Source organism: Acanthopagrus latus, chromosome 11, assembly GCF_904848185.1.
Source record: "Acanthopagrus latus isolate v.2019 chromosome 11, fAcaLat1.1, whole genome shotgun sequence".
Taxonomy (NCBI): Eukaryota; Metazoa; Chordata; class Actinopteri; order Spariformes; family Sparidae; genus Acanthopagrus; species Acanthopagrus latus.
The window spans coordinates 15339010-15363787 of record NC_051049.1 but is presented as its reverse complement, the minus strand read 5'-3'; the positions used below and the strand labels follow the sequence as shown (position 1 = coordinate 15363787).

Genomic DNA, 24778 nt, shown 5'->3' with positions numbered 1-24778 from the left:
ACGGTACTTTTATGGAAACTGCGACCAGCAGCCAGTCGAGTCGGTTCACAAAGTGGTCGCATCTCGGATCGTTCCGCTTGGCCTGAGACTCGCTCCTTCTGGTTTCTATCGACGCAAGGGGATTTTCTGTTTTTTTTAATTTTTCTTTTGTTTTGAATCAAACACAGGAGGACGACAGCGCGTCCAACGAGGTAAAGTCCTGTTTTATACCGAGGTGATGGAGGGTAAAAAAGGCCTGTTCATCATCTTTGTGCAGCAAGGTCAAAGCAAGTCAAACGTTAACTTAAACAGCTCAATCACAGTCTCTATTTGTGGCGAACATCAGGTGCAGCAGGTATCTTAAAAGTGTAAATCAAGACTATTTGACCTGTGTTTGGTTACAGTCACAGGCCTGCTGCAGACTTAAAGGAAAAGGAGCACACTTATTCTGATTGGCTGTTTTGTTGATAAATTAACACATTAATCTCTCTGTGAATGTGTCTTTTACTGACACACGCTGTCATGATATTTTGTGCCAGCTGAGTACATAAAATAGGGCATCACTATCCGATCGTAAAGTTTTTGAAGTAACTGCAAAGTGTTAATTTACCAGTTGTCATACTCTCATAAACACCTTGATCAGATTAGTAGACTTCTGCATGAAATGTGTGTTGTTGTTGTTGTTGTTGTTGTTGTTGTTGTTGTTTTCATATACTGTAGGAGATTTTTTTTAAGCACCATACCAAATATACACATAATATCCTACAAATCCCAAAGCACCTATTACAAAAGAGTATGCAGTTTTACCCTATGATCAGAAATTGTGTTTATCAAATAATTAATGTTTATAATACAACTGGCAATATGAAACCAGAATTGTTTTCAGTGCCAGATGTAATGTTCAATTCAGGAATGAGTGTTCTTTATTGTTCTGACTCCAGACACTCTTGTCTTGTCCTGTGTTGTGTGTTTGTGAATCAATGATTACACATTGATGAACTGGAAAATGCAATTGATTAATTACAATTGCAAGTCAGATGTAGTTTTCTTTTCAGGTTGTGTAGTAAAGCCAGCCAGAAGACCTCAGTGGGATGGACATTTTAAGATAAGCCAACAATCAACTAGACTGATAACATATTTAAAAACCAGTGGGACATGGGATGATCTTTGGCCAGATATAAGCTACACTGTGCATTCTCACTTCCATTCGCCAATGAAATGGTCATGCGCCCGATAAGCTGCATCACGTCACACTGATCATCATACCTGAATATAAAAGGTATTTGAGGACAATGATAAACAGCAACAGCTTTAGTGTTGGATGACTTAACAGTCCAAACAGCTTTCATTCATCCAGTTGTCTCGCTCTCAGTCTGGCCATTTTGTCAAGGGTCTGTGGGGCGACATGTGGGTGCCAACTTGAGCTCCGTCCAACTGCCTATCAGTCGTCAGAAATAACCATGATCACATGTCCTGCCCCCACAAGTGGACTATAAATAGAGGTCAGCAGCAAGCTTCCATTGCACTCTTTCTCAACATACTGGAGCAGCCGTATTTGCCCCTAACTTTATGGTCAAGGAGTGCTTGTCACACATAGAAACCCCAGCAAACCAGTCCAGCACAAAGTCATCAAGAAAGGTACAAGCTCAGAGGCCTTTCACATGGCTTAGAACTTGAAATGTGACACTTAACAATTAAAGGTGCAATATGTAATAATTGACCACCTGTAGAATTCGTGCTCATAACAAATAGGGGGCAGCATACTGGAGTAACTGCTAACTGCTGCTGACTGTAGCTGCTGTAAGCTAGTTAGCTCAGATAGTAAAGCAAACTGGGAATTGAGAGAGACTGGGGAGGGTTTTCATTACACCACTGGCACACTCAAAAAATGGAAATGTCGACTTTAATTTATTTTGTCAGATTCCATGAAATTGTATTTGGTAAGTTAAAAGTAAAGATGTTAAAGCCATCTAATGTAAATAACTTGTATTACAGTAACAAAGCCAATTAATATATTACTTAGATGATCAAGAAGATATATTTAAGCTTAGCCAACATACATCTTATTAAGTTCAATTCATTTAAACATTAAGTTTTCATCTTATTCATGTGTTTGTAATCGGTTTGACATAATAAGAGTTTGTCAACAGGTTCCACATGAATTAATTTGGTATGCCTAACATAAGGTTGTTATCTCATGTAATTATTTACATAACAATTTGATGTACTTGGTAAAGACTCATTCATGACTCATTTGTTTTTACTTATTTCAAACAAGAAATAAAAGCTTAATTCTATGGCTACAGATTCTTAAAAGCAAGTATCTTCTGGTTCTTTAGCCCATATGATAGTAAACTGAATATCTTTAGGGTGTGGACTGTTGCTCGGGACAAAAGGGACACTTCAGTTTTTGCCTTGGTGTATAAAATGAAAATAGTCAGAAATGTCAATCATAGTTTCCTAAAGCCCAGACGACTAATTGAATAATAGTACAAACTAATTGACAGGGAAGTCAATATTGAAAACAGTCGTTAGTTACACTCCTACATAGGACTTTTCCACCTGGGCAGGTTGGGGCTAGCTGGTTAGCTTGCTAAATTTAGTATACATATCTTTGTAACACAATACATATTCACATTCTATATTCATTATTTAATTAATTGATCAATTCTAACATGTTGCACCTTCAGAATGGCTATGTGTTGGAGAAGAGAGAGAAAAAAAAACACAGATTTCTGCATAAAAATCCATATGGAAACCGCCAGAATCGTTATGTATCGGTATTTTGATATTTCTCACAACACTAATAACTAGTATACTGTATTTAAAAAGAAATACATAGTATTATTCGGTAAAAGCTTGTTCTATGGTCACATTTCTGTTGCACAATGCCAACCACACAGTTAACATTTGGACCGCTCTTCCTCTATTTTGCAGGTTACATTTCAACAGAGCCTGCTTGTCAACTTTGTGGTCATTGTGGTAAAAACATGACTGAGGTCGCGCAGGTTGCGGCTGTAGTCGCCCAGGACATCAATGATTTTGCAAATGAAGATGAGCACGACATAAGTGATGCAGAAAATAAGGAAGATGACGTGACACATGAAGAGGAAAATGTTAACAACAAGGTCGAGGAGAAAAGTGAGAAGACGTCACGCGTGGAGGATGAAAATCCTCGGCATGTGAATGATGAAGGAAGTAATGAGACCGACGAGACGCACGTGAACGGTGTACAGCACAAAGACGACACAGCCAAGGAGAAAAAAGAGAGGTCAGACTCTGTCAATGGTGTAGCACAGGACGGAACGACAATGGAGGATGAGGAGCCTGACGCAAACGAAGACCAGACTATTTCTGATTTGGCACTTAAGAAAAAGGTGAGTGTGGAAGATAATACGTAACGGGCTAAGCTAGATGTAGCCCTTCAGAGAAAACATGCTGCAGAAAACATTTTAATCCCATCTCCCCTCTCACTGTCAAACCACAGAAACTCCTCCGATCCAGAAAGCCGGTGGCCAGAAGCTACGTGCCAAAGCTGAACAAAGACAAGGGGGATGTGACGAACAAGTTTGCGGCGATGCAGAAGGCCAGGGAGGAGCGCAGCAGGCAGAGGAACCAGGAGGAGCAGCAGAAGAGGAAGGAACAATATGTCAAGGAGAGAGAGTGGAACCGCAGGAAGATGCAGGTCAAAGACTGATAACCCCACTAACCTCCGACTGTGACCTGCATGGCATGATGAGACATGACGGGGGTGACGAGGCTGCAGTTTGAGTGAGAATTCACCGTCTATCTATTCACAACACAGCATTTTAAAAACTTAACCAATTAATAATCAGTTCATGCAACATTTAACTTCAGTTTGTGCTTGATTTCACAAAAAAAGAAAAGTTTGCTAATTTACTCTATTAATGTGCAAAAGGAACACTAATGGACTGAAACACGCAGTCCTCTGATGGATCTGCCACAATCCTAAATGCATGTCGTGCAGCAAAGCATTGTTCAGCTCATTTCTATTAAATTATGAATTGCAAACCAGATCCCAAATTTTACACATACCAAAAAACTAGGCAGCATGACAGGGAATATTTTTTTTCAAATAAGTGCTGGAACAATTACAGTTACAGAAAGGTAATTAAATACTCGATTTGACAGAAAATTAATGGTGAATCCACCGATTTTGCTTTTTGTTTACAGGTCTTTGGGATTCTATGACATATGTGTGGAAACACTTGGATTAAAGGTCCAGTGTTTAGGAGTTACTGGGATCTATTGGCAGATGTAGAATATAATATTTATAATTTAAAAAAAGACAATTTAAACAACTATCTCAATTAGTGCATAATCACCTGAGACTAAGAATCACTGTGCCCTCATTATCTTAGAATGAGCTTTAATTATAGAGGAAGAGGGTCTTCATCCATAGTGGCCACCGTAAGGGAGGATCGAGGTGAGGGCTCCTCAATTGCAATCTGACTATAAATCTGACACACTGGACCTTTAAGCCTTTTGTGGCTCACTTGAGTCAGTGTTAGTTGAGGCTGAAAAATGACATGCATCTCGTGGTGCAGAGTTAGAGAGAAGCGAGCTTAACCAGACCTCATAATGTACCTTTGAGCTGCTAGCCTCCAGCTGAGATGTGAAGCAGGCTTCTGAGGTCTGGTAAAGCTCAAGTCAATTCATATTTTGAATTGAATTGAGCTTTGCCAGACCTCAGAATCCCCTGAATAATGAAAGAAAATCCTTTTTTGCATGTCATACTTAATGTGTTTGACGGTGACATGCGGTGTGGTGGAGATAGTGGCTGAGAGGTCGAGACAGCTTGTCTTTGAGATCGTCTGTGGTGAAATCAATGCAGTGATACGGCGGTAGGTGAGTGGATTATCAGTGATACACAGTGAGACAGAACAGCATCCCCGTGTACAGAAATGCCATAGCTGGCCAGGCTTGGACACCTACGCTCATCTCCTCACTGTGCCAGAACACCACGGCCCAATCAGAGGTCCACCTGCTGGTCACATGACCCAGCTATTAGCAGGGATTAGACCTTTGTTCTTGCTGGGACCAGCATGGCTCCTGAGTGGCAAAGGAGATGATCCCAGCTAAACCGTAACCACTCTCCATCTGATCCGCCACAGATAAAAGAACTCCTCGCTTCCAGTGATGAGGAAGAAGAGGTGAAGCCATCAAAGGTAGAAAAATCCTACGTCCCCAAAATCACAGGTAAGACACAGAAAGGGGTGTAAAGGGTGAGAAAGATGAGTGTTCGATGAGGGAGCTCTGAAGAAGAGGAGGAGGCTGAAGGCTTGTGTTGTGACCTGTGAAATCCTCAGGTAGTGTGAAGGGGAAGTTTGCTGAAATGGAAAAACAAAGACAAGAGGAAGAAAGGAAGAGGATGGAAAGAGAGCGGAAGAATAGGGAAGCCCAGGACAACATGGAAAAGGCCAAAATAAAGAAGGAATTGGCCAAGAAAGCAGCCGAGGTAAGTAAACATGTACTCGCACAACGTCTCACCGGGGGAAGTGGGACAGCAGGTCTGGTTCGGCACTGCCTCTTGATGATAAGGCACTCGTATCTGTAATGATTCAGGTAATCCTCAGCTGCCACTCGGGCGAGTTATTCTAAGTGGCATTTCCAAATAGTTGGCAGATGCTGGATATAGGTCTGAAATCAACAGTAGCGTTGAACTCATGTTGAACTCATGGTAAAAAGGGTCACCTTCATTTCATCCCACAGAGCAAGACGTAATGTAATGTCATGTAAATCCAATGAATATCTTCCCTCAGTATAGTACAGACAGACGGACTTAAATGGGGCCTATTATTATACCTTCAGACAGTGTAGTTCTTGGGAATGGTGACGTAAGTATTCTTGTGCCAGATTACAGGCAATTACCTGCTACTTCTTTGCCCTACTTCTGCGCAAGTACAATGAGAAGAGTCAAGCGTGTAATGGTGCTAACAGTGCTGTATATATTCAACAGCTGTGCAAAAATCTTTAAGAGGGCATGATTGTAATAGTAACTTATTTATTTTATATTATCATTTTTTTTATTCTTAATATTTCTTTACAACTCAGAAAAGAACAGGGTAGCAGCTAACTACCAACAATTAAGGTAATTTTTAAGGGAAATTACTGAGTTTTTAGCAACTTAGGTATTATTTCTACAATAAAGTTCAATAATCAAAACTTAGACATTATTTAGACTGACTTGACTGTTTTTAGACAACATATCTTTAAAGGATTTTTTTTACTATTTCTCCACCAGAACTGTATTCCTTATAGGGAGGGGTCATGGATCTGTAATTCTCTAGTAATTTATTCTTTAATTCTTAATCCTTAATTCCGTTGTGGCTCCAAATATAAAAATACAGAGTTATAATACAGATCTTTTAGCAGAAATTAAGAAATGTCTCAAACTTAGAATGCTCCTGTTCAGATGTAAGGAAGCACTGACTTAACGACCTAGAAACAACTGGACTCTAGGCTCTCAGTGCTGCCAGGTGTAGACAGCATATGACTGGCAACTGTTTCCCGCACCTTCCAGCAGCTAAATTAGCTCCAGACCTCCTTACTGTGACTGAATTAGACTCTGCTATCTTAGACTGACACCCATACTCTGACCTACTGCAAATGGTGACATTAGGGATAATGGTGTTGCCCCCTACCCACCCACATGCTCTTATTCCCAGTCTGTGCATGTGGGCCTGCAAAGAGATTGACCTGAATTTGTTTTCACCACTGCAGTACTACTGGCCAGTTAGTATGTCACGTCAGCTACAAGAGCTCAGAGTTTCAGAGTGGCTGACAAAAGTCTTTAGCTCCATTACTTATCGTAAGTAAAAGTATGACAATGTATGAATAAAAAATCAATTACATGTACTATAAGTGAAGGAGAGGTGTCGTAGGTCCTTCCTTCCTGCTGCTGTCAGACTCTACAATCAGCACTGCTCCCAGTAGACCTCACTGTGCAATAAAAACTCTATACATAACCCATTTCTCGTTTTGGTTTACACTAATTGGGCAATTTTCATACCCATATTTATTATTTATCAATAACATTACATTGTATACATTTGTACATATTATTTATATAATGTATATTTCTATTTCTTACCATTTTTATCATATTGTTTCTTTTTCACAATTACCATTATTTTTTGTAATATTACTGTCTTTTGGCTGCTGTGACACACAAATTTCCCTGTTTGCGGGACAAATAAAAGAATTCCTATTCTGATTCTTAAGTAATGCATTGTTGTCAACATCCTCTAAATCTATTTTTGTTGGTCGTACATGTAGATTGATTAATCTTTATTCCTTGGCAACAGCTGAAATACCTTGGATAATCTTGATATCAAACACCTTTCAGGAAGGAGATGACACAATCCTGGTGCGGGTGGTTCCAGCCAAGTCGTCACGACCTCCGGGCAGAATCAAGATGAACTTTGAAGACATGGAGAAGAATCGGGAGGAGGAGCTGGTGAAGAGAGCAGAGGAAGAGAAAAAGAGACGATACGACGAAAACAAGCGCTCCTTCAGGGATGCCAAGCGGCGTTCGGTTGTTCAGCTGGTAGGAAGATGAAGAAAGGAACGCGTGCTACCTTAACGATTGTGCATTGCAGATTAAGTCTACTATACTCTCACTTTGATTTGGATTTAGGATGAAGACGAGAAGCCTTCAGATAAGATGCAGGTGACCCCTGGAAAGCTGAAGTTGACGTTTGAGGAGTTGGAGAGGGAAAGGCAGGAGCAGAGAAAGAAGCAGGCTGAGGAGGAGGCCAAACGCCGCCTGATAGAGGAGAAGAAAGCTTTTGAAGAGGCCAGGCTGGGAATGGTAAAAATAGTTCTCAGAAGGTGTGCTATTTTACTATCATTGTATTTCCTTGTGCTAATGACGCTTTTGCGTGTTATTAGGGAGAAGACGAGGAGGATGCTCAGCCTGCTCAGGAAGATAAGGAGGAGCTCAGACCTGGAAAACTGAGGCTGAGCTTTGAAGAGCTTGAGAGGCAAAGGGTAGAAGAAGTGCGAAAGAAAGCCGAGGACGAGGCCAAGAGACGAATGGAGGAGGAGAGAAGAGCGTTTGCCGAAGCCAGGAAGAGCATGGTCAGTATGCTTCTTATTCCCTCTTTCAGCTTTTACGCTAAGGCAGTTGTTGGTTGCAGCATGAATTGAATGGACAGATACAGATATGTCTTTTGGCTAAGTATGAGGCCACAAACAAAACAACTGTTGCTTTATATAAAGGTAACAAAACTCACCGGCTAGCACAATCTGAGCCAATCTTCTCATTCAACTCTCTGCCAAAAAGTGAATAAGCGTAGCAAATGAAAGGTCAAAATACCCCTTTAAGGGAAAACATTGCCCGAAAACTGCCTCATTTTCAAAGGCTACATGAAACTGTCAAACGATGACTGTACCATCGTCTACAGCTATCAAAGCTAACTGTGTGCCCTGTGTTTTTTGCTCAGCTTGTAGATGAGGATGATGAGGTGCTGATGGCCTTGCTCAACCTGGAGGGCAGTAAGCCCGGGAAGATATGTGCCAGTTTTGAGGATCTGGAACGCCAGAGAAGAGAGGAGGAGCAGAAGAAGGCCGAGGAGGAGGCCAGGAGGAGACTGGAGGAGGAGAAGAGGCTCTTTGCTGAGGCCCGCAAGAACATGGTAAGTCTACATGCAGCCTCCATGCATGTACCTCGCTGATCATTAGCGTATCAGAAAAGGTAGTTTGAATTTTTCTGGCTCTGACTTCATTTGCTGCGCTGCTTTCCCTTTTAGAAGAACATGAAAAAGTGCACTATAATAAAATGATAAATTGACCAAAAACACATATTAACAGCATGTACATACATACTTTATTTATATTTTATCATATTGTAAGAGTTTATGAAAGCATCAATAAAACAATTGGGAATTAATATTGTTATGACCAAAAGAATATTGGTCTGCATCCAATTAACACCCACTTTAGCTTTTCACTCTTAATACTATACATAATTGATTCTAATTGGATGAAGATGAATGATTTCTGTCAGTGAATATCATTGATGGGCTCAAATTGCATTGCTGTACCTTTGTCAAAATTATTTCTTTAAGAGCCCTGGACTGGACAAGGAAAGGTCTGGATATGGAGATGAAACAGTAAGATACTTTCAATTTCAAATTCATATTTTTCACACAGAAATAAGAGGAACAAAGCATGCTGTAGCTATATAAGACTTTTTATTTTATTTATTTTTTCTTTTTATTAATTTATTCCATGCAAGTGAAAGGGCATCAAGGTCTGTAGATGATATGTCTCTTTGGGGGATGCATGTTGTTTTTAGATGTGCAACAATGAGAATGGCTCCGGCTTAGTTTTTGACATTTTGTTAATAATGGGTGAGTACGGTAGTTGCGCATTTGAACTATCTCGTCTCTTATAAACTGCCAACTGTAACACAACAAGGATGTCACGCTTGATGCAGTCCCTTTGTTCACCCCTCAACAGAAATGCCTTTGTGTGTGCTTTATGTGTACAGGCACTAGATGAAGAGGAAGGAATGGTTAAGAGTGAATCTCAGGAGGCGCTGCACCCAAGAAAACTGGAGATCAACTTTGAAGAGCTTCTGAAAGAGAAGGAGGAGGCTGAGAGGAGACGCAAGGCGGAGGAGCGCAAGAAGAAAATGGAGCAGGAGAAGCAGGAATTTGAACAACTCAGACAAGAGATGGGCGAGGTCAGTCTGAAACAGATGAACAGTTGTGTCGACCATGTCCATCACATACTGTTTAACGTTCTCAGCCAACAATGCCTGAGAACACAGCACTTGTTTCCAAGCACATCTGTTGAATTCCAAAAGGTTCATTCATAGCATTGCGTATCTTGTTGCGATGAATATATGAATAATAAATGAATGGGGTTCTGTCTCACAGGACGAAGTGAATGAAAGCTCGGATGTTGTCAGCAAGGAGTATGAAGAACTGACCAAGCTCAAGAGGACTGGCTCCATCCAAGCCAAGGACCTCAAGTCCAAATTTGAGAAGATCAAGCAGCTGACTGAAGAGGAAATTCAGAAAAAGATAGAGATGGAGAGAGCACGGAGGAAGGCCATAGATGATGAAATTAAAGAGAGAGAAGCTGAGAGGTTCCAGGAGGTAAGCTTATACATACATTGCACAGGGACCTGAAAAATAAAGTTAAAATCTTTCCCATCCTTCTGGGCAAAATCTGCTGTTTGCTTCTCTCAAATTTGTTACATCACAATTAACAAGAAACTAGTTTGCTGCCACACATTTTTAAAAATGATGGCAGATATAAAATGCTGCAATTATTGACCAGCGCTCAAAGCCCCACCCCCAACTCTTTGGACGGTACTACCCCATGGGCAGGGACTTTTTGGGGGTAAAATAATGTCCCAGCACCTAGACCTTTAGACCCTGGTCCCTGCAGGGGAAACACACTAAGTTCCTCCAAAAGTCTCTTGTCCCCTGTGGGGGAAAGCACTTCAGTGTCACATATAAATTCCTTTTTTGCCACAGGAGGATGAGGAAAGAGAATCGACTCCTGCGAGGGCCGAGGAGTCACCATTCAAACAGAAGGTGGATATGAAAGCCCGATTTGAGCAAATGGCCAAAGCCAGAGAGGATGAGGAAAGGAGGCGGATAGAGGAGCAGAAGCTGCAGAGGATGCAGTTTGAGCAGCAAGAGATTGATGCCGCCCTCCAGAAGGTAAAATCTCCCATGTTCATGACCATACAGCAAATGCAACATCATCCCTAATGCATGAGAGCACCGCACGAGTGTGGCCCGAGGTTGATTTGACCCTGGCAACAGTTGAAGGTTGAATTTTCTCTCATCTGTTTGCAGAAGAAGGAGGACGATGTGGAGGACGAGGGTAGCATCATTAACGGCTCTGCAGCCTACGAAGATGAGGAGGATCACGCCCGGTCGGGGGCTCCATGGTTCAAGAAGCCCCTCAAAAATCAATCAGTGGTGGACTCGGAGCCTGTGCGGTTCACCGTTAAGATCACCGGGGAGCCCAAGCCGGAGGTGACCTGGTGGTTTGAGGGGGAGATGCTCCAGGACTGTGAGGACTATCAGTATATAGAGAGGGGAGAGACGTACTGCCTCTACCTGCCAGAGACCTTCCCAGAGGACGAGGGAGAGTACATGTGCAAGGCCGTGAACAGCAGAGGCACCGCGGCGAGCACCTGCATCCTCACAATAGAAAGTAAGACCACCTTGGTGTGACTGCATGCCTGCACGACACCTCTCCTCTGTGAAGTGGATCGCATGCTCCTCTTCCTCCTCAGTTCGAGCCGAGCGGCAGATGTGGATAACTGCTCTTCTGTTTTCTCTCTTGCAGCCTATGACTACTGATGCCCTTCCATGTTTCCATGTCCTGGAAACCTTTCCTGTTGTCTCTCACTCCTTTTGTAAAACTTTGTCCCTCACGGTATGGTCAAACAGCAGAGGGAAGAAAATAGCAGTATGCTTGGCATTCCTAAGGGAGGGATACACAACACAAAACAGACGCAAGATGTTGTTTACGTATCGCTCAAATGTAAAGCTGCACTCCCTGTTAGAGTCTCATTTACCTGTGCCAAAAAATAGACGTGACCCTTGTGTGTTCTTGTTCAAAAATCTTCGCTGTGAGGCCCCTCTGATATTTGTGACACCAGCTGATTTTATGTATCATAGTACTGTGTTGTACATATCACACTTTCTGGTCCGTACATAGCAAACATTATACTCGAGGCACTGATGTAAAAGAAAAAAAAGATTAGATGTCCTTCTACTACTGCTCAACATCTCAATCAGTATGAATCAACATGCGGTTGGTAAATGGTATATTGTGATACTTGGCTGGTAACATGTTTGTCATCCTACAGTGAAAAGGTCCGTTGACAGTGATATTAAGTACTGCAGGAACAAGACAATTTGAAATCAAATGTACATCCTGATCCTTTCAGTGAAACTCTTTAGGTTCAGATAAAGTTTTTTAAAGTGCAGCATCTAAAAAAAAGTTTGATATGTTGATTTTTCATTTACCAAACCCCCTTTTTCTTTTTGAGTTGAATGAAATACTCTTGATACAGTTGTCATAATTCAATTGTGCTGGACGGTAGGTAACCTTTTTATGGTTTGATAATGGAGAGAAAGATAGGCTAGCCTGAATATTTGTCATATATTATAAATGAAAATGTTTTAATAAAATGAACAACAATAACACATTTTTTGTGTCTTTAATGGCTGCATGAGGAAGAGCTGACTATATCTTATGGGGTTAAAGTTGGTATAAAACGTGGGTCTGTCATCGTTGTGTTCATTACAAACCTGAATGTTAAAAAAAAAAAGAATCTTTCGAATTTGATGGCCAATTGCAATATTTTGTTTCACTCCCTTTTCACCCTTGCCGGTCTTTAAGCAAAGCAATATTTAGGTGAGACCCCTGCTCATTTAGACTGGACTACCAACTGTACCTGGTGGGCATCTGCCTCAAGGCTCCAGACCCAGAGAAGCCCTACATACCCTGGTTCAGTGCATGTCAATTGTTTTATGGCAGTTTCATTATTATAAAAAATCTGGGGGGAATTTGCTCATCTAATATATCAACAACGGTGGTTCCTGCATTATTAGTTGATTTGTTGTCATGTCTCGACAATGGACCAAATGTCAAAATTGAGTTATTAATGCTTTATTGTGAGTCATTGCTATTGGCAGGTCGCTGCCTCTTTATAATACAGTCTTATATTTCCTTAGTTTAACGACAAACTGTGACTTTATCGACTTGGAAAATGATCTCTTAATTTGACAAACATGACATGTGTGTTTCATGACACAATTCAAACAGAATCGAAAAAATATTTGTCTTTCTCCATTCACTACCGTACAAACTTTTTTTTTTAATCTATTCTTTTTTAAAATTTGGTTTCATCCCTCCCTTGCTATTTCAAAAAATACATTTTTTTGATCCCTCTTGAGTTGTGCTATGAATTTATGGCTATGATGTTTGTCAATTTTGAAGATCATTTTCCAAGACAGGAAAGCCACCATTTGTTGTAAAACTAATGAAACATGACTGTACATTAAAAAAAAACCCTACAACTTAAACCTTGTAGAGTTTTCTTGTGTATTAGCTTGTTTCAAAGCTAACAAACAACCCTTGATGTGACTCCAAGTATCAGTATGACGAGGTTTATTGTGATTTTCAAATTTTTTAGTACGTTTTCTGCACTATATTACTGTATGTAATTCACAGAGAGGTTTATCACCAAACTAGATGGTGTTTAAACCGAGACTTCATTGACTTTAATTGTTTACACTGAAAAAGATACAGCTAGTTCAGGGCACTATTCAAACGAGATGTCTACAAAGATTAGGATTAGGGTATCCCGTCTAAACCGGAAGGGGCGTGTCCTCGGCTCTGTCCTGTATGAGGAGCGGAGAAACAAGCGTCTCCATGGAAACAAACACTGGCGAACATTAAATCCGGAAATGGCGCCGTTTCACTGATCTGTAGCACATCTGGATGTTTTCAGGGACCAGTCAGCGGTCTGACACGGCGATGTACATCAGTGCATTTTGTGGCGCAGCACAGCACATCCCACAGCCCTGCTATGGTTCGCTAGTCGGTTTGCTAAATGCTACCGACGGAGCAGCTTCGTGTTGATTATCTATGCGACAAGAAGACCATCGCACCCGGGACACGTTTCAACTACCATGGCCGTTTCAGTAGAGGAGGTTTCTTCGTCCCTTGTGCGGGAATATTTGAGTCGAAAGGTAAGTGCAGAATGTTAGCAGGGCTCGCTAGCTAGCGTTAGCCGCAGCTCCAGCGATGGTAAAGAGTTTAGAGAACTAATTTACCCAGGTGTAGCAACGACATTCGTTATTAGTCAAATTTGTGCCCCTAACATTCAGCTCTGAAATCAGTTTCTGCTGTCACAACTGGCACAATATCAAATGTTAATATTCAGGTAGGGTAACTGTCACATTGTAAAAAAAACAAAAAACAAAACAAAAAAAACAAAAAGGTAGTGTCAATGTGGTTCCTAGTGAAAGAGCCTAATAGGTCGCAAAATGGAAAACTGCTAATCCGCAGGGACTGAAGAGGACGATTGCCTGTATGGATGAGGAGCATCCACGCACAGAGGCCAGTATCAACAACAGATCCCACCTGAGGCAGATACTCAACATGGAGGGTCTCTATAGAAAGAATAAGGTATGTCCTGGAGCTGGACGTCGGCTGCTGCGGTGCAAGCGTATAACGAAAGACAAACAAGTCTGCAGCTGACTTTTTCTTTGCAATTGCAGGTTCAGAACTCGCCCCTGAAAACATTACTGGAGATTATTGTGAGGCATCACATCAAGGATCTTAAGAATGACAAGATCACCAGTAGTGAAAGTGATCCCCTGCTGTCTACGCCAATGGTCAGCGCCATAGCTAAATCTCCTGCAGTAACACCAACATCGATGGATGACACAAAGACAGAGGGTAGCACGCCAGCTATCAAATTAAGGTGTTTCACTAACGCAGTTATTTTAAATACGTTATTTCGTGCTGATTTGACTTTTTGAAAATTGTTTTTTTTAACTTTATGGGGTCTCCATCGCAGGTCTGATATAGAAGAAATCTGCCTTTCTCAGCCTGTACCCACATCATTGCTGCCTGAAACAGACAGAATGCTCAGTCATAGTCAAACAGGTTTCTGGGCTTACGACTCAGAATACCAGCAAGGCCAGCCGATGGATGTTCCCCTCCACAACAATGACAGCTTCATCAGGAAAGAACCAGAAAAAAAGATTTCCATCACTGAGAGCACCCAAAGGAGCCGAACTAATCGAATTAGACGTGGCATGATGGCTGGACCAATTGCCTGCACACCTCAGGTACTGAACTTCTGATGCATTTCTTAAAAACCTGACCATAGTCATGATATTACTTACATTCATCATACTTTGTTCTGTTGTGGTTTGTGTGTTTTTCCTTTTAGGAATCAAGCAAAAAAAGACAGAATCGAAGGATAGAAGTGGCCCAGCCGCTGCTCAGAAAAGAAGAAGAAAACAGGCAGTCTAAAGATCAGCTTTTAGTGTCTGGCTTACATCAGAAAAGCTTAGATGGCTGCCTAACGGAAATCAGCCCAGCCAACTCCATAGGAGGTTTATGGGAGTTGCGGAATGCTCCACAGAGAAAGCAGAGGGAAAGCAGCTCAGAAAAAGTCCAACAAGACATACCCACGACCCAAAAGTAAATGGCTTTAAGCTGCTGAGTGTTGTTTGCCTGTTGAAACTCCAAAGTTTAATACTTTTTAAATTATTTTCATATTGAGGTATGTTTAAAAGTTTATGTAGATTGTCTTTATTCCTCAGAGTTAAGTCTTTGACCAGGCCAAATGTGGCTGATTTGGATGTGTCTGAGATGGTTTTAGGTAAGTATTTAGAAAAGGACAGGTAGTATCCATTGATTTTGTTGTTTTTTTCTTTTTTTTTATCTGTCACTGCTGACAGTATGGTAATCAATTTCCAGATGATGTTGATGATGACGAAGATGACGATCTGCAAGAATTCACCAAAGTGTCCTTGCAGAGAAGCATCAAAGAACACAGTTATAGTGGCCGCCCAATGGACCAACACACGGCCATGGTTGGTTGTTTATGCCAGCGTTTCTTCAGAAATTCTAGGGGCAGTTTTTGTGGTTACCTTTGATTTTCTATTTGTCCTGCTTGCTCTCTGTTTTTGTTTATCTGCAGGAATTGAAAGCAGTTCTTCTTGGTTCTGGCCTAAATTGTTTCAATGTTGAGTGGAAGAATCAGGGTTTCACGTTCTCCGAAAGCCATGACCTGAGATATGGAATTGTGCAGAAAAAGGTTATTTTTAAGTGTGCCAATTCAGAAAACAGATATTCCTATGATTCATTAATTTATGGTGTCCTGACCCCTGTGCATTTATTTTATAGGGTGGTCCTTGTGGAGTTCTGGCATCCATCCAAGCTTTTACTCTAAAGAAGCTGCTGTTTGAACACATCAGAAGCAGTGATACAGGCCTTCAGTAAGTTATCCTTCCATTTACAGCTTTGGCCCATAAAATGACCCTCCGTTGGCCCTATTGCAATCACTTGAATGCTTTTTACAGTCATTAATTCACATCAAAGCATGCGTGGTAGCCAGTTTTAAGTATTGACCTCGGCATTGTGGCATTAACTGTATAATTACCCCACACAAGCTTTGGCTTGGAGAATGCTTTTCACTCAAATGCTGCTTTGTTCTCAGGAGGTTAAGACCTTCCAACACCACCCGAAGAAAGTGTCTTGTTTTAGCTGCAGCTGAAATCCTGTGGAGAGCTGGTGAGGAAAAGCAAGCCACAATCACCATGTAAGATCATACTTTTATTCTCTTAATCCTCCACGTGATTACCACTGACCCACTGATTTCAGAAATGATGAATCTGCTGTTTCAGGTTCAGCATTGGTTTAAACAGTTTGTGTGCTTGTTTTAACCCCAATATTTTAAAAACAGAAACTCAGGGAGAAATAATTTCACCCCAACGGGACACTTCAGATCTGAAGGAGTGCTTGAAAAGGTACAGAGATGCCGACTGATACACACCTGTTGGAATGTGAGAAGTAATGTTGCACTCTGATCAACTGCTATTACATCAAACATTGCTCAAGAGTATTTGATGGGTCATTGTTAGTGGGCTGCGTTTGAAAAATATTAGGCTACTATGTCTAAAAAGTTGTTTTATTGTTCATATGTATTGTTTTTCATTGAAATACTTTAATATTGTAGTGGGGCACTTGTAATCATTGCTGTGCTAATTCTATCAGTTTCTAAAAGGTCACCTCAGTAATCGACCTCCAAATCAATATTCAAAGGAAGGTTAGCTGTCCTCGCAAACAACAGCTCATCGCTTGCTCATCAAGTTGGATTTTTAAACTTTGGAGGTGGGTACAGTAGCCAAAGTCATCCCTCCTGTCCGGACTCTTTAGACTGATAATAACAGCAAAGTATTCAGCCCCCTCCAAACACACTGAAAACATTTGGGTTTGACATCATTTTGTGATGCTTTTCCACACTTTCACTGCAGCCTCTTCCAGTCTGTATCTGTTTCGGGGGGTTCTCCCTTCATTCTCTCTTTGTTGCATTTTGCTGCTGCCCTCATGTGTTACATCATCAGTGAAGATCAACGAGCCCAACCCAGAAGAAGCCATGATATTACCTCCACCTTCTTTCACAGATGAGCTGGTGTGTTTGGGATCATGAGCAGATCCTTTCTTTCTCCACACATTAGCCTTTCCATCACTTTGGTAAGGGTTAATCTTTGTCTCATCAGTCCGTAAAACTCTGACTCAGATTATTTTTTTGGAGTTTCAATCTGGCCTTCCTATTCTTATATGAGTGGTCTTCTAGTGTGGCCTCTGTACTTGTGTTCCTGAAGTCTTCTGCAAACGGTAGATTGTTATCTCTTCACTCCTGCCCTCTGGAGGTTGTTGGTGATGACACGGACTGTTGTTTTAGGGTTTTTCTTTACAGCTCTCACAATGTTTTGTCATCAACTGCTGATGTTTTTCCTTCGTCTACCAGTTCGACATCTGTTGCTGAGTACACCAGTGGTTTCTTTCTTCTTCAGGACATTCCAAATGGCTGTACTGGCTATGGCCAATGTTTGTGCAATAGCTCTGATTGATTTTCCATTTTCTCATCGCTTTAAAATTGCTTGCTTTTCTTCCATAGACAGCTCTCTGGTCTTCATGTTGATTACACCTCTTTAACTATAAATGCAGTCTGCAAAGGCAAAGCCCAAAGTTGAACCTGAGAGTAGACATTCAGTGATATTTATTGTTTGAATAATCAATGCAATACCTGGACAGCAAAAAAACACCTGTCAGTTACATGTTCCAGTAGTTTTGCTCAGTTTTGCAAGACGGGTGGGTTCAAACAAATGGTGCAGTCCTCTAAATGTTTTGCCAGATCTAGATGTAAATACCTGGAAATGGATGCTGACATACTGATCTCTTGTCTCATATTCATATTTTGGTGTCAAACCCAAATGTTTTCAGAAAACAGAAAAAAATAAAGGAATTGGCCTTGCTGTTCCAATAATAACCATGAGTTTGAAAGCTTGTGTGCCCTCCCATGTTAAAAATTTAATGAGTGAGCGTCACTGAAGCTTTGGAGTGAAAATGGTATTCTTATTTATGAAACATTTATGACGTGCACTGGAGTGGAACTTTAACCACCTTTTTCATTTTAGCTTACATGTTTCACTGTGGATAGCATCAAGGACCTGCAGCTGCTTCTGGAGCAGCATATTGAGCAGGTGAGGGACTCACCCCATCTGCAGAAGAATAAAATGTATCCTCAGTTCATTTATGCCTGTCAAATGCACAGTTTCCACCATTCTGGCTCTGATCTGTTTATCCACAGTTTGAAACTGGACCGTTAGGATGCATCCTCCTGACCATATCTGCTGTTCTCTCTCGATCCATTGAAAAGTATGTTATGCCTTTACAAGCTCTATAACTGAGCATGACGTGTGGTATAAAACCATAGTAAGATGACTGAACATCACAGTTATTGGGCTTTTTCTTTATTCTTTCTGAAGAGTAAGAGAGGATATGGATGTGGCCTCTTCCACGCTCATTGGAGCCCATGGCTACTGCACTCAGGTTTCACTTTTTTTGTGTGTGTGTTTTGTGATTCAGGTGTTTCAATGTAATCAACACAACTAACTGCTTACCTAAAATATACTCTGCTTACTAAGATTGCTTTTTCAATTTGTTTCCACCAGGAGCTGGTCAACCTGTTGGTCTGTGGAAGAGCAGTTTCTAATGTATTTGACAATGACATGGAGTTGGACTCAGGCAATGGCAACATGACTCTACTCAAGGGAATCAAGGGCCACTGTGACGTTGGCTTTCTGTCTTTATTTGAGCATTATAACATCTGTAAGGTCAGTGCTGAAAGACCAGCTGCTAGACAGATGAAAACACAAGGCCTTAGGAGGCATTCTTTATTGTAATCATGAGCTCAGAAGTGCTGCTGGTGGTATTATAACAGCAAAGAATGCTCTTAAGACCCTCAGGAGATTTACATGATAGTCAACATATATTATAGCAACCTGAACATGATTATTTTCAGTATGTCACATACATGAGAGAAGGATACCTAAAGACAATGGGCTGTCAACAGTAGTGTTGTTGAAGTTCAACTGTGTAAAGTAAATTGTAAGAGGCTGGTAAATAATTACATCATGAACATGTGGATGTGCTTTTAGGAGGAACATTGCATGGTGAAGCTGATGTAAGAAAACAGTGATTATTAGCAGATTTTGCATTTTTATTTAAGTCTTCAATCTTTTTGATTTATTAGAATTGAGGAGAGAGGAAAAACTATGGGCAGGGTGATGAGTGTAAGAAGTTCTCCTTCAATTTTCACAATACTCTTCTCAGTAAACACCTTGCAAAAATTAACGTCATGTACACCCCGGAAAACTGTCTACTTCTAAGTCAGGAGCCGTGAACAAACAATACAGTGACAATAAGTTAGTAACATGTCAAAAACGATACATTTGTTGATGGAAATGAATGAGCTGCGTTGGTCTCAGGATCCTGGTATTTGTTGTGTTGACTCTGTTGTGTTCGATTTTCCTCTATATAAGGTAGGAGCTTACCTGAAGACTCCCTGTTACCCCATCTGGGTGGTGTGCAGTGAAAGCCACTTCAGTGTGCTGTTTGCCCTGCAGAGGGAGCTGTTGACCAATCAGGACAAAGGTCTGGAGTTTGACCTCTACTACTATGACGGCCTGGCCAATCAGCAGGAGGAAATCCGCCTCACTGTCTGTATGTGGCATCACTTGTTGCACATCATCAATGCACATGTCCTTTCTTGACTTTGTCTTCTGCTTGTTATGAACAATATGAATAATGTAAATAAGGGTATTAGGGTGATTTCTGATTATAATGTGCTCTAAATGATCTCTTGCTGATGCTTGAGAAGTGTTTGGTTATTTTGCTGTGCACTCGCTGTACGTGTGCCTGAATTGAAAGCGTTGTGTACTTTCAGCTGTTGGCGGATCGGCCCTGAGCTGTCAAGATGATGACACTGATCTCATTCCACCACTGGAGCACTGCATCCGAACAAGGTGAGGATCCTTGTGATTTTAAACACACAGACCCACATGCACAATAATGTCCGCAGTGTGTTGACGTTAATTGCTGTTGATCGAGGGTTGTTCAGATATCAGAGACAGCTATTTGTTGTGAAGGATCATGTACATTGTATCTGGGTCAGCTGTAAATGCCTTAAATAGTTAAATTTCTTTATCTTTCTCAGGTGGAAGGATGCGTTCGTTAATTGGAACAACACAGAGCCTATTCTCTGACGGATCATATGGTACATTGACAAACATTTTGCATAACCAATATAGATATTTGTTTTTCCCAATATTTTATTATGTCTCCATCATATTCCCCTATAGATTATAGCATCACTATTGTTTTTGTGAGATGATGGCCTTGATGTTACATATCATAAAATACAAGTTCAGCTGGTATGGCCTATCATATCAGCCTTGAATAATGTTGCCTGCAAAAGAAGAGTGAGAAGAGTACAACTACTGTGTGTGTATGTGTTTTTTATTTTGTTTTTTTGTTTTTTTTAATTCTAGCAATAAGTATATTAAAATGCACAGCATTAAAGTTTGGAGGAAAATGTATTCTTCTGTGTTGCTGTTGAAATGTAACTTGCTGCATGAGACACTATTGACCACAGAGGCCTTTTATTCCTGTAGTTTATATATATATATATATATATATATATATATATATATATATATATATATATATATATATATATATATATATATATATATATATATATATATATATTTATATATATTTATATATATTATATATATTTTCCCATCATATTCTAACTGCCTTTTGTATGATAGATTTATAAAATATGGAAATAGATGGTTTTGACCAAAAAATAATAATGGCTTTTATTACATGTTTACAATTTAAATGAGATCAGTTTGAGATAATGTACTGTAAAGATTTCAGATTAAATGAAATACACTTTTACACTTTTTTGCAGACCTAATTTGGGATGGAAAATAAAATCATTACAATACCTCACCTGTCTCCACTCTGTGATGGTTATGTCCTTCTTAACGAAGACATTTTTAACTGAAACTGGAAAAAAAAGAACTACAAACCTACTGTGACATTGCTGAAATGTAGTTTTACTGTATATATATATATATAAATATAATTAAGTAAGGTTCTTAGGCAAGTGGCTTGTGAAAATAAAAGTTCTCTGCTGCCCTCATGTTTTTTTTTTTTAAAAACAGGTCAACAAATGCATGTGCTCTAAATATTGATCTTTCTTCCTCACTCTTCTTCACATTCTCATTCTCCTCAAAAAAGAGAGGAAACAAAGCTGATTTGGAAACAGCTGATTCTGAAGCAGCTCAACACCTGCAGCTGGTTGGTGTTAGAATGAGGCTCTCCAGAGCATCACTTCTCCTCCTCCACTGCTCTTCACCCTACCCTGCAGCCTTTCATTTGTGATGGACTGTGATGTTTTCCTTAATAATATCTCATGATTATGAGGAGCTTAGTCACGCATAGTTGATAATCCACGCGCTGCTCAATTGAATGGGAAGTTCTCCAGATTTATTTATGTGGCTCCTCTTCTGTTTGTTCACCTCTTTTGCAGAGTTATCTGCAGCTTAGGGACTGCGACCCGACAACCTCTATAATAGCTACAATAACAGTAGTACACTTTCACCAGCTTTGCAGGAAAAGACAGAAATTCCATCCTGTGATTTCAACAAGTCACAAAGATGCACCAGCACCTTTCGAGACCCAAAAAATGGCCTCTTCGACAAGCCTGTACTTTTGAAGGGAACTTTCTTTCTTCTCACACGACTAAAACCCAGAGTTTCTGGAACCGCTGTATAATTGACACCATTTACTTTCCACTGTGTGCATTAGAGGCATTTATTTTTATCACACTTGACAAATTAACATTTATGTAATTTCTTTTTGCAAATTTTTCCCTAAAAAGAAAAAAAAAAAAAGAAAAAAAGAAAAAAGGAAACAAAGCTCCCTTCAAGCTAATTGAGAATTGACTTGTGAAGCGGCAGAGGCAGCTGAGAGATGCCTCGCAGTTAATCAGTGCGTTTAGTATTAGCCATGGCAGGCGTCAGAGCACACAGTGTGGGGCACGCAGAGTAGGTGGCAGGGAGAGGCCTGTGCCAACACCTCCAGCACACGGCATCAAAGACACTGCATCTGGCGCGCACATACGGCTGCAGCATCTCTTTGTCCTACAAAACTGTCTTGTGTTACAATGACCAGTGTCTGTACAATACCCTGGGAGTGCAATGCTGCGGTCCAAAAGATGTTCAAAGCAGCTATCAACATATAATGGAACAATAAGCTGCTTGCTTTATTAAATCTGTCAAAGGCAATCGTATCCATAATGTGTCTATTTTGGAGCGATGAAAATCGCGGAGAAGAGCTCTCTGTGGTGATGACAATCCGCTCATCGTTCAGCTTTCAAAATCCTAATGGAGGCTGTATTATCTGAATGTATATTATTGGTGACTCATGTAGGAATTTATACATTCTGCAGAACACATTGGAAGAGCCATGAATTAATCATGAGACATGGAGTGAATCAATGAGCCCCCTTCAACAATTTTACAGCCATCAAGGCTACTGCGATCACTATAAATACGATGGTTTGCTTGAACGAAGGCCGTGGGGTCTAAGAAATTGGATTAAAGTGTTTACTTTTGCCACGAAATTCTACTGCAGATGGGGGGAGTTTTATGTACGTCATGAGGAGCCATGTTTAGGTTTTAGGTCATAATCTTCCCCGAATAGTTGGCGCGTGAAACATTTTAGTATAGCGCCAAAGGCCTAATCAAATCACGGATGTGTGTGTGATTTCAAAGTCCATCAAATGCAGCAAATGGGGCAATCCATTTATTTGGTAGACAGGTATCAACTCAGAGCTTGGAAGAAGTCCAGAGTCTGCTGCAAAAGCCTGGTGTTGCTGTCAGTCCAAATCGGAGCCTCCTTGTGCAGAATAAAGAACAATAACTCTATAACTAAGCCTCTTACTTGATGTGTTTCAGGGAGCACGACCGTGCGTTTGAAGGTGATTATCTCGTAGTTAAGACACGAAGGTGGGTCCTCTCTCCTGCTGAGCTGCAGTCTGACAGGAAGAAAATGGCCTGGCTTTGGTCTCCATTTACTATTTATCGCACTCTCAGAGGTATGAGAGGGGGGATTTGATGCTCGTGTGTAATTGTGTTAGAGCCCTCCCACATGCTGTCCCCAGTGCATCTTCTGTCTCCTCTCCTAATCTGCGCTGTTTGTCTTCAGATAAGTGATATCCTCCTCAGATTAGGATCCGGTGTCCCTGCCCTGGCCACCCAGAGGGAAAGGGATCCCCTGCCCGTCCCTGTGAGGTGCAAGCCGTATTTTTAGCTGCCTAATCCTTTTACAGCTTTGGCTGAAAACGTCACCCAATTTCCATTAATTGTCCCAGGTGATGAAGATAATGATGACCGCAATAAGCCAAGAGGAGGCACTTTTTGTTTTTCTTTGGTTTGGCAGGTTTGGGAAATATCCAGGAATTTGTTGGAGCGTACATTTCTAAGCTCCTCTGCTCCTGAGGGAAGCTGGGATTTGTGGAGGAGAGGCAATCGTCCATTTTATGGCCCCAAAGAGCAAGAACATTTCATATGAAGATGGAAACGTGTTGCACGGGTTGACATCACAATCACAGAGGTGGGATCCTTCCACTCAAAGACAGCCTGTTCTTTCTATGTTATATCAGTCTCCAGCCTTTTCACGACAGCTTCCGTTGATGATTTTATAAATTTTTTTTAATGATCTCGGAGAGCCAAACTTTGTTGAATAATGCATGATCCAACGTAAGAAATGTTTCCTGCTGAGTCTGTAGAGACATGCTGGCGTGAGAACTGAGCTGTTGTAATCTTTGGCTTAGCGTATGTTTGCTTCAGAAGCTTGCCTATCAGCATCCCTATGTGTGCATGGCTCAATATTTATTTCACTTCCCCAATAAAAACAGCAGACAATCAGTGTAACTATTCCCCAGGCGCAAGTCTCAGTACAAGATGATACAACATGACAGGAAGAAGAATGTCGGATGTGCTTATTTTGTCAGGACTTTATCGTGTCACTGTAAGGGGAGATAATTCAAACTCTTGCTGTGGTAAGTTGCATTAGAGCAGCTCTGTGTAGCTTTACTTGTTATAATTCTCATACATAGTGTTTGCTGTGACGGCTAAAAAGGGCCAACAAGCAGACTCTTTTGAGAGAAAATAAACACTCTTCTTGTCTGGCACGAAGTCAAGATGGATCAGGTCGCCGCCAGTTTACTCAAATTTGTAAGCTGGTCTGAGGCTCCAGGTCTGTAATGGGAGGCACACATCGTTCATAGAATTACTGTCATTAGGAATGAGTTTTCTAGAATCAGTTACGCTTCTTAAACTGTGCAACTCATGCCAAGGCAATTTGCCCACAGATGCTTTCATAAAGCATTTCATTCTATAATTACCACTTACATTCAAATATATCCATCCAATTAAAAATGTCCTGCACTTTAATGCTGCTCTTACAATAACTGCATGTAAAGTGCGTTATTATTATAAGAAGTTCTTCAGTTTTCGCTGCTCCCATCCAAGGTTTACTTGGTTCTTTTGAGCTTGAATTGCTCAACATCCTGTTGAGTCCAAGATATCTGTCAGTTATGATGGAGTGTGTGATACAAACACAGGAA

General features: G+C 40.8%; 2 protein-coding genes across 9 annotated transcripts; both read left to right on the top strand.

Moving 5' to 3' along the window:
• Positions 1–12179, top strand: nexn (nexilin (F actin binding protein)). Of its 3 annotated transcripts, XM_037114193.1 has the most exons (15): positions 1–191; positions 2917–3356; positions 3467–3664; positions 5115–5199; positions 5310–5458; positions 7349–7549; positions 7640–7813; positions 7894–8082; positions 8448–8639; positions 9072–9116; positions 9497–9691; positions 9888–10109; positions 10494–10682; positions 10821–11184; positions 11320–12179. In XM_037114193.1, the coding sequence occupies exons 2-15, from the start codon at positions 2970–2972 to the stop codon at positions 11331–11333; spliced, it is 2604 nt and encodes an 867-aa protein (XP_036970088.1). In that variant the 5' UTR covers positions 1–191; positions 2917–2969; the 3' UTR covers positions 11334–12179. The 3 variants fall into 3 exon arrangements, with proteins under 3 accessions (XP_036970088.1, XP_036970087.1, XP_036970089.1); XM_037114192.1 differs by lacking the exon at positions 11320–12179 and having other exon boundaries at positions 10821–11204; XM_037114194.1 differs by lacking the exons at positions 1–191; positions 9072–9116; positions 11320–12179 and having other exon boundaries at positions 2970–3356; positions 10821–11204.
• Positions 12180–13371: 1192 nt separating this feature from the next.
• mindy4 (MINDY lysine 48 deubiquitinase 4) lies at positions 13372–20669 on the top strand. Of its 6 annotated transcripts, none has more exons than XM_037115940.1 (18): positions 13372–13736; positions 14056–14175; positions 14268–14473; positions 14570–14843; positions 14948–15201; positions 15324–15382; positions 15481–15596; positions 15704–15820; positions 15910–16001; positions 16223–16324; positions 16469–16532; positions 18207–18272; positions 18380–18447; positions 18558–18621; positions 18744–18905; positions 19698–19794; positions 20018–20096; positions 20288–20669. In XM_037115940.1, exons 1-18 carry the CDS (start codon positions 13677–13679, stop codon positions 20334–20336), a joined length of 2049 nt encoding a protein of 682 aa, XP_036971835.1. In that variant the 5' UTR covers positions 13372–13676; the 3' UTR covers positions 20337–20669. The 6 variants fall into 6 exon arrangements, 3 of the variants coding, with proteins under 3 accessions (XP_036971835.1, XP_036971834.1, XP_036971836.1); XM_037115939.1 differs by having other exon boundaries at positions 13373–13736; positions 19614–19794; XR_005077936.1 differs by lacking the exons at positions 20018–20096; positions 20288–20669 and having other exon boundaries at positions 18558–18635.
• The last annotated feature ends 4109 nt before the right edge of the window (positions 20670–24778 follow it).

Bases quoted from the DNA above. Each gene is read 5' to 3' on its own strand.
- nexn (XM_037114192.1), top strand. From the start codon at position 2,970: ATGACTGAGGTCGCGCAGGTTGCGGCTGTAGTCGCCCAGGACATCAAT. The intron at 5,459-7,348 runs GTAAGTAAACAT...AACACCTTTCAG, and splicing joins TGGCCAAGAAAGCAGCCGAG to GAAGGAGATGACACAATCCT. The intron at 8,640-9,071 runs GTAAGTCTACAT...TATTTCTTTAAG, and splicing joins CTGAGGCCCGCAAGAACATG to AGCCCTGGACTGGACAAGGA.
- mindy4 (XM_037115939.1), top strand. From the start codon at position 13,677: ATGGCCGTTTCAGTAGAGGAGGTTTCTTCGTCCCTTGTGCGGGAATAT. The intron at 14,844-14,947 runs GTACTGAACTTC...TTTTCCTTTTAG, and splicing joins CAATTGCCTGCACACCTCAG to GAATCAAGCAAAAAAAGACA. The intron at 15,597-15,703 runs GTTGGTTGTTTA...GTTTATCTGCAG, and splicing joins TGGACCAACACACGGCCATG to GAATTGAAAGCAGTTCTTCT.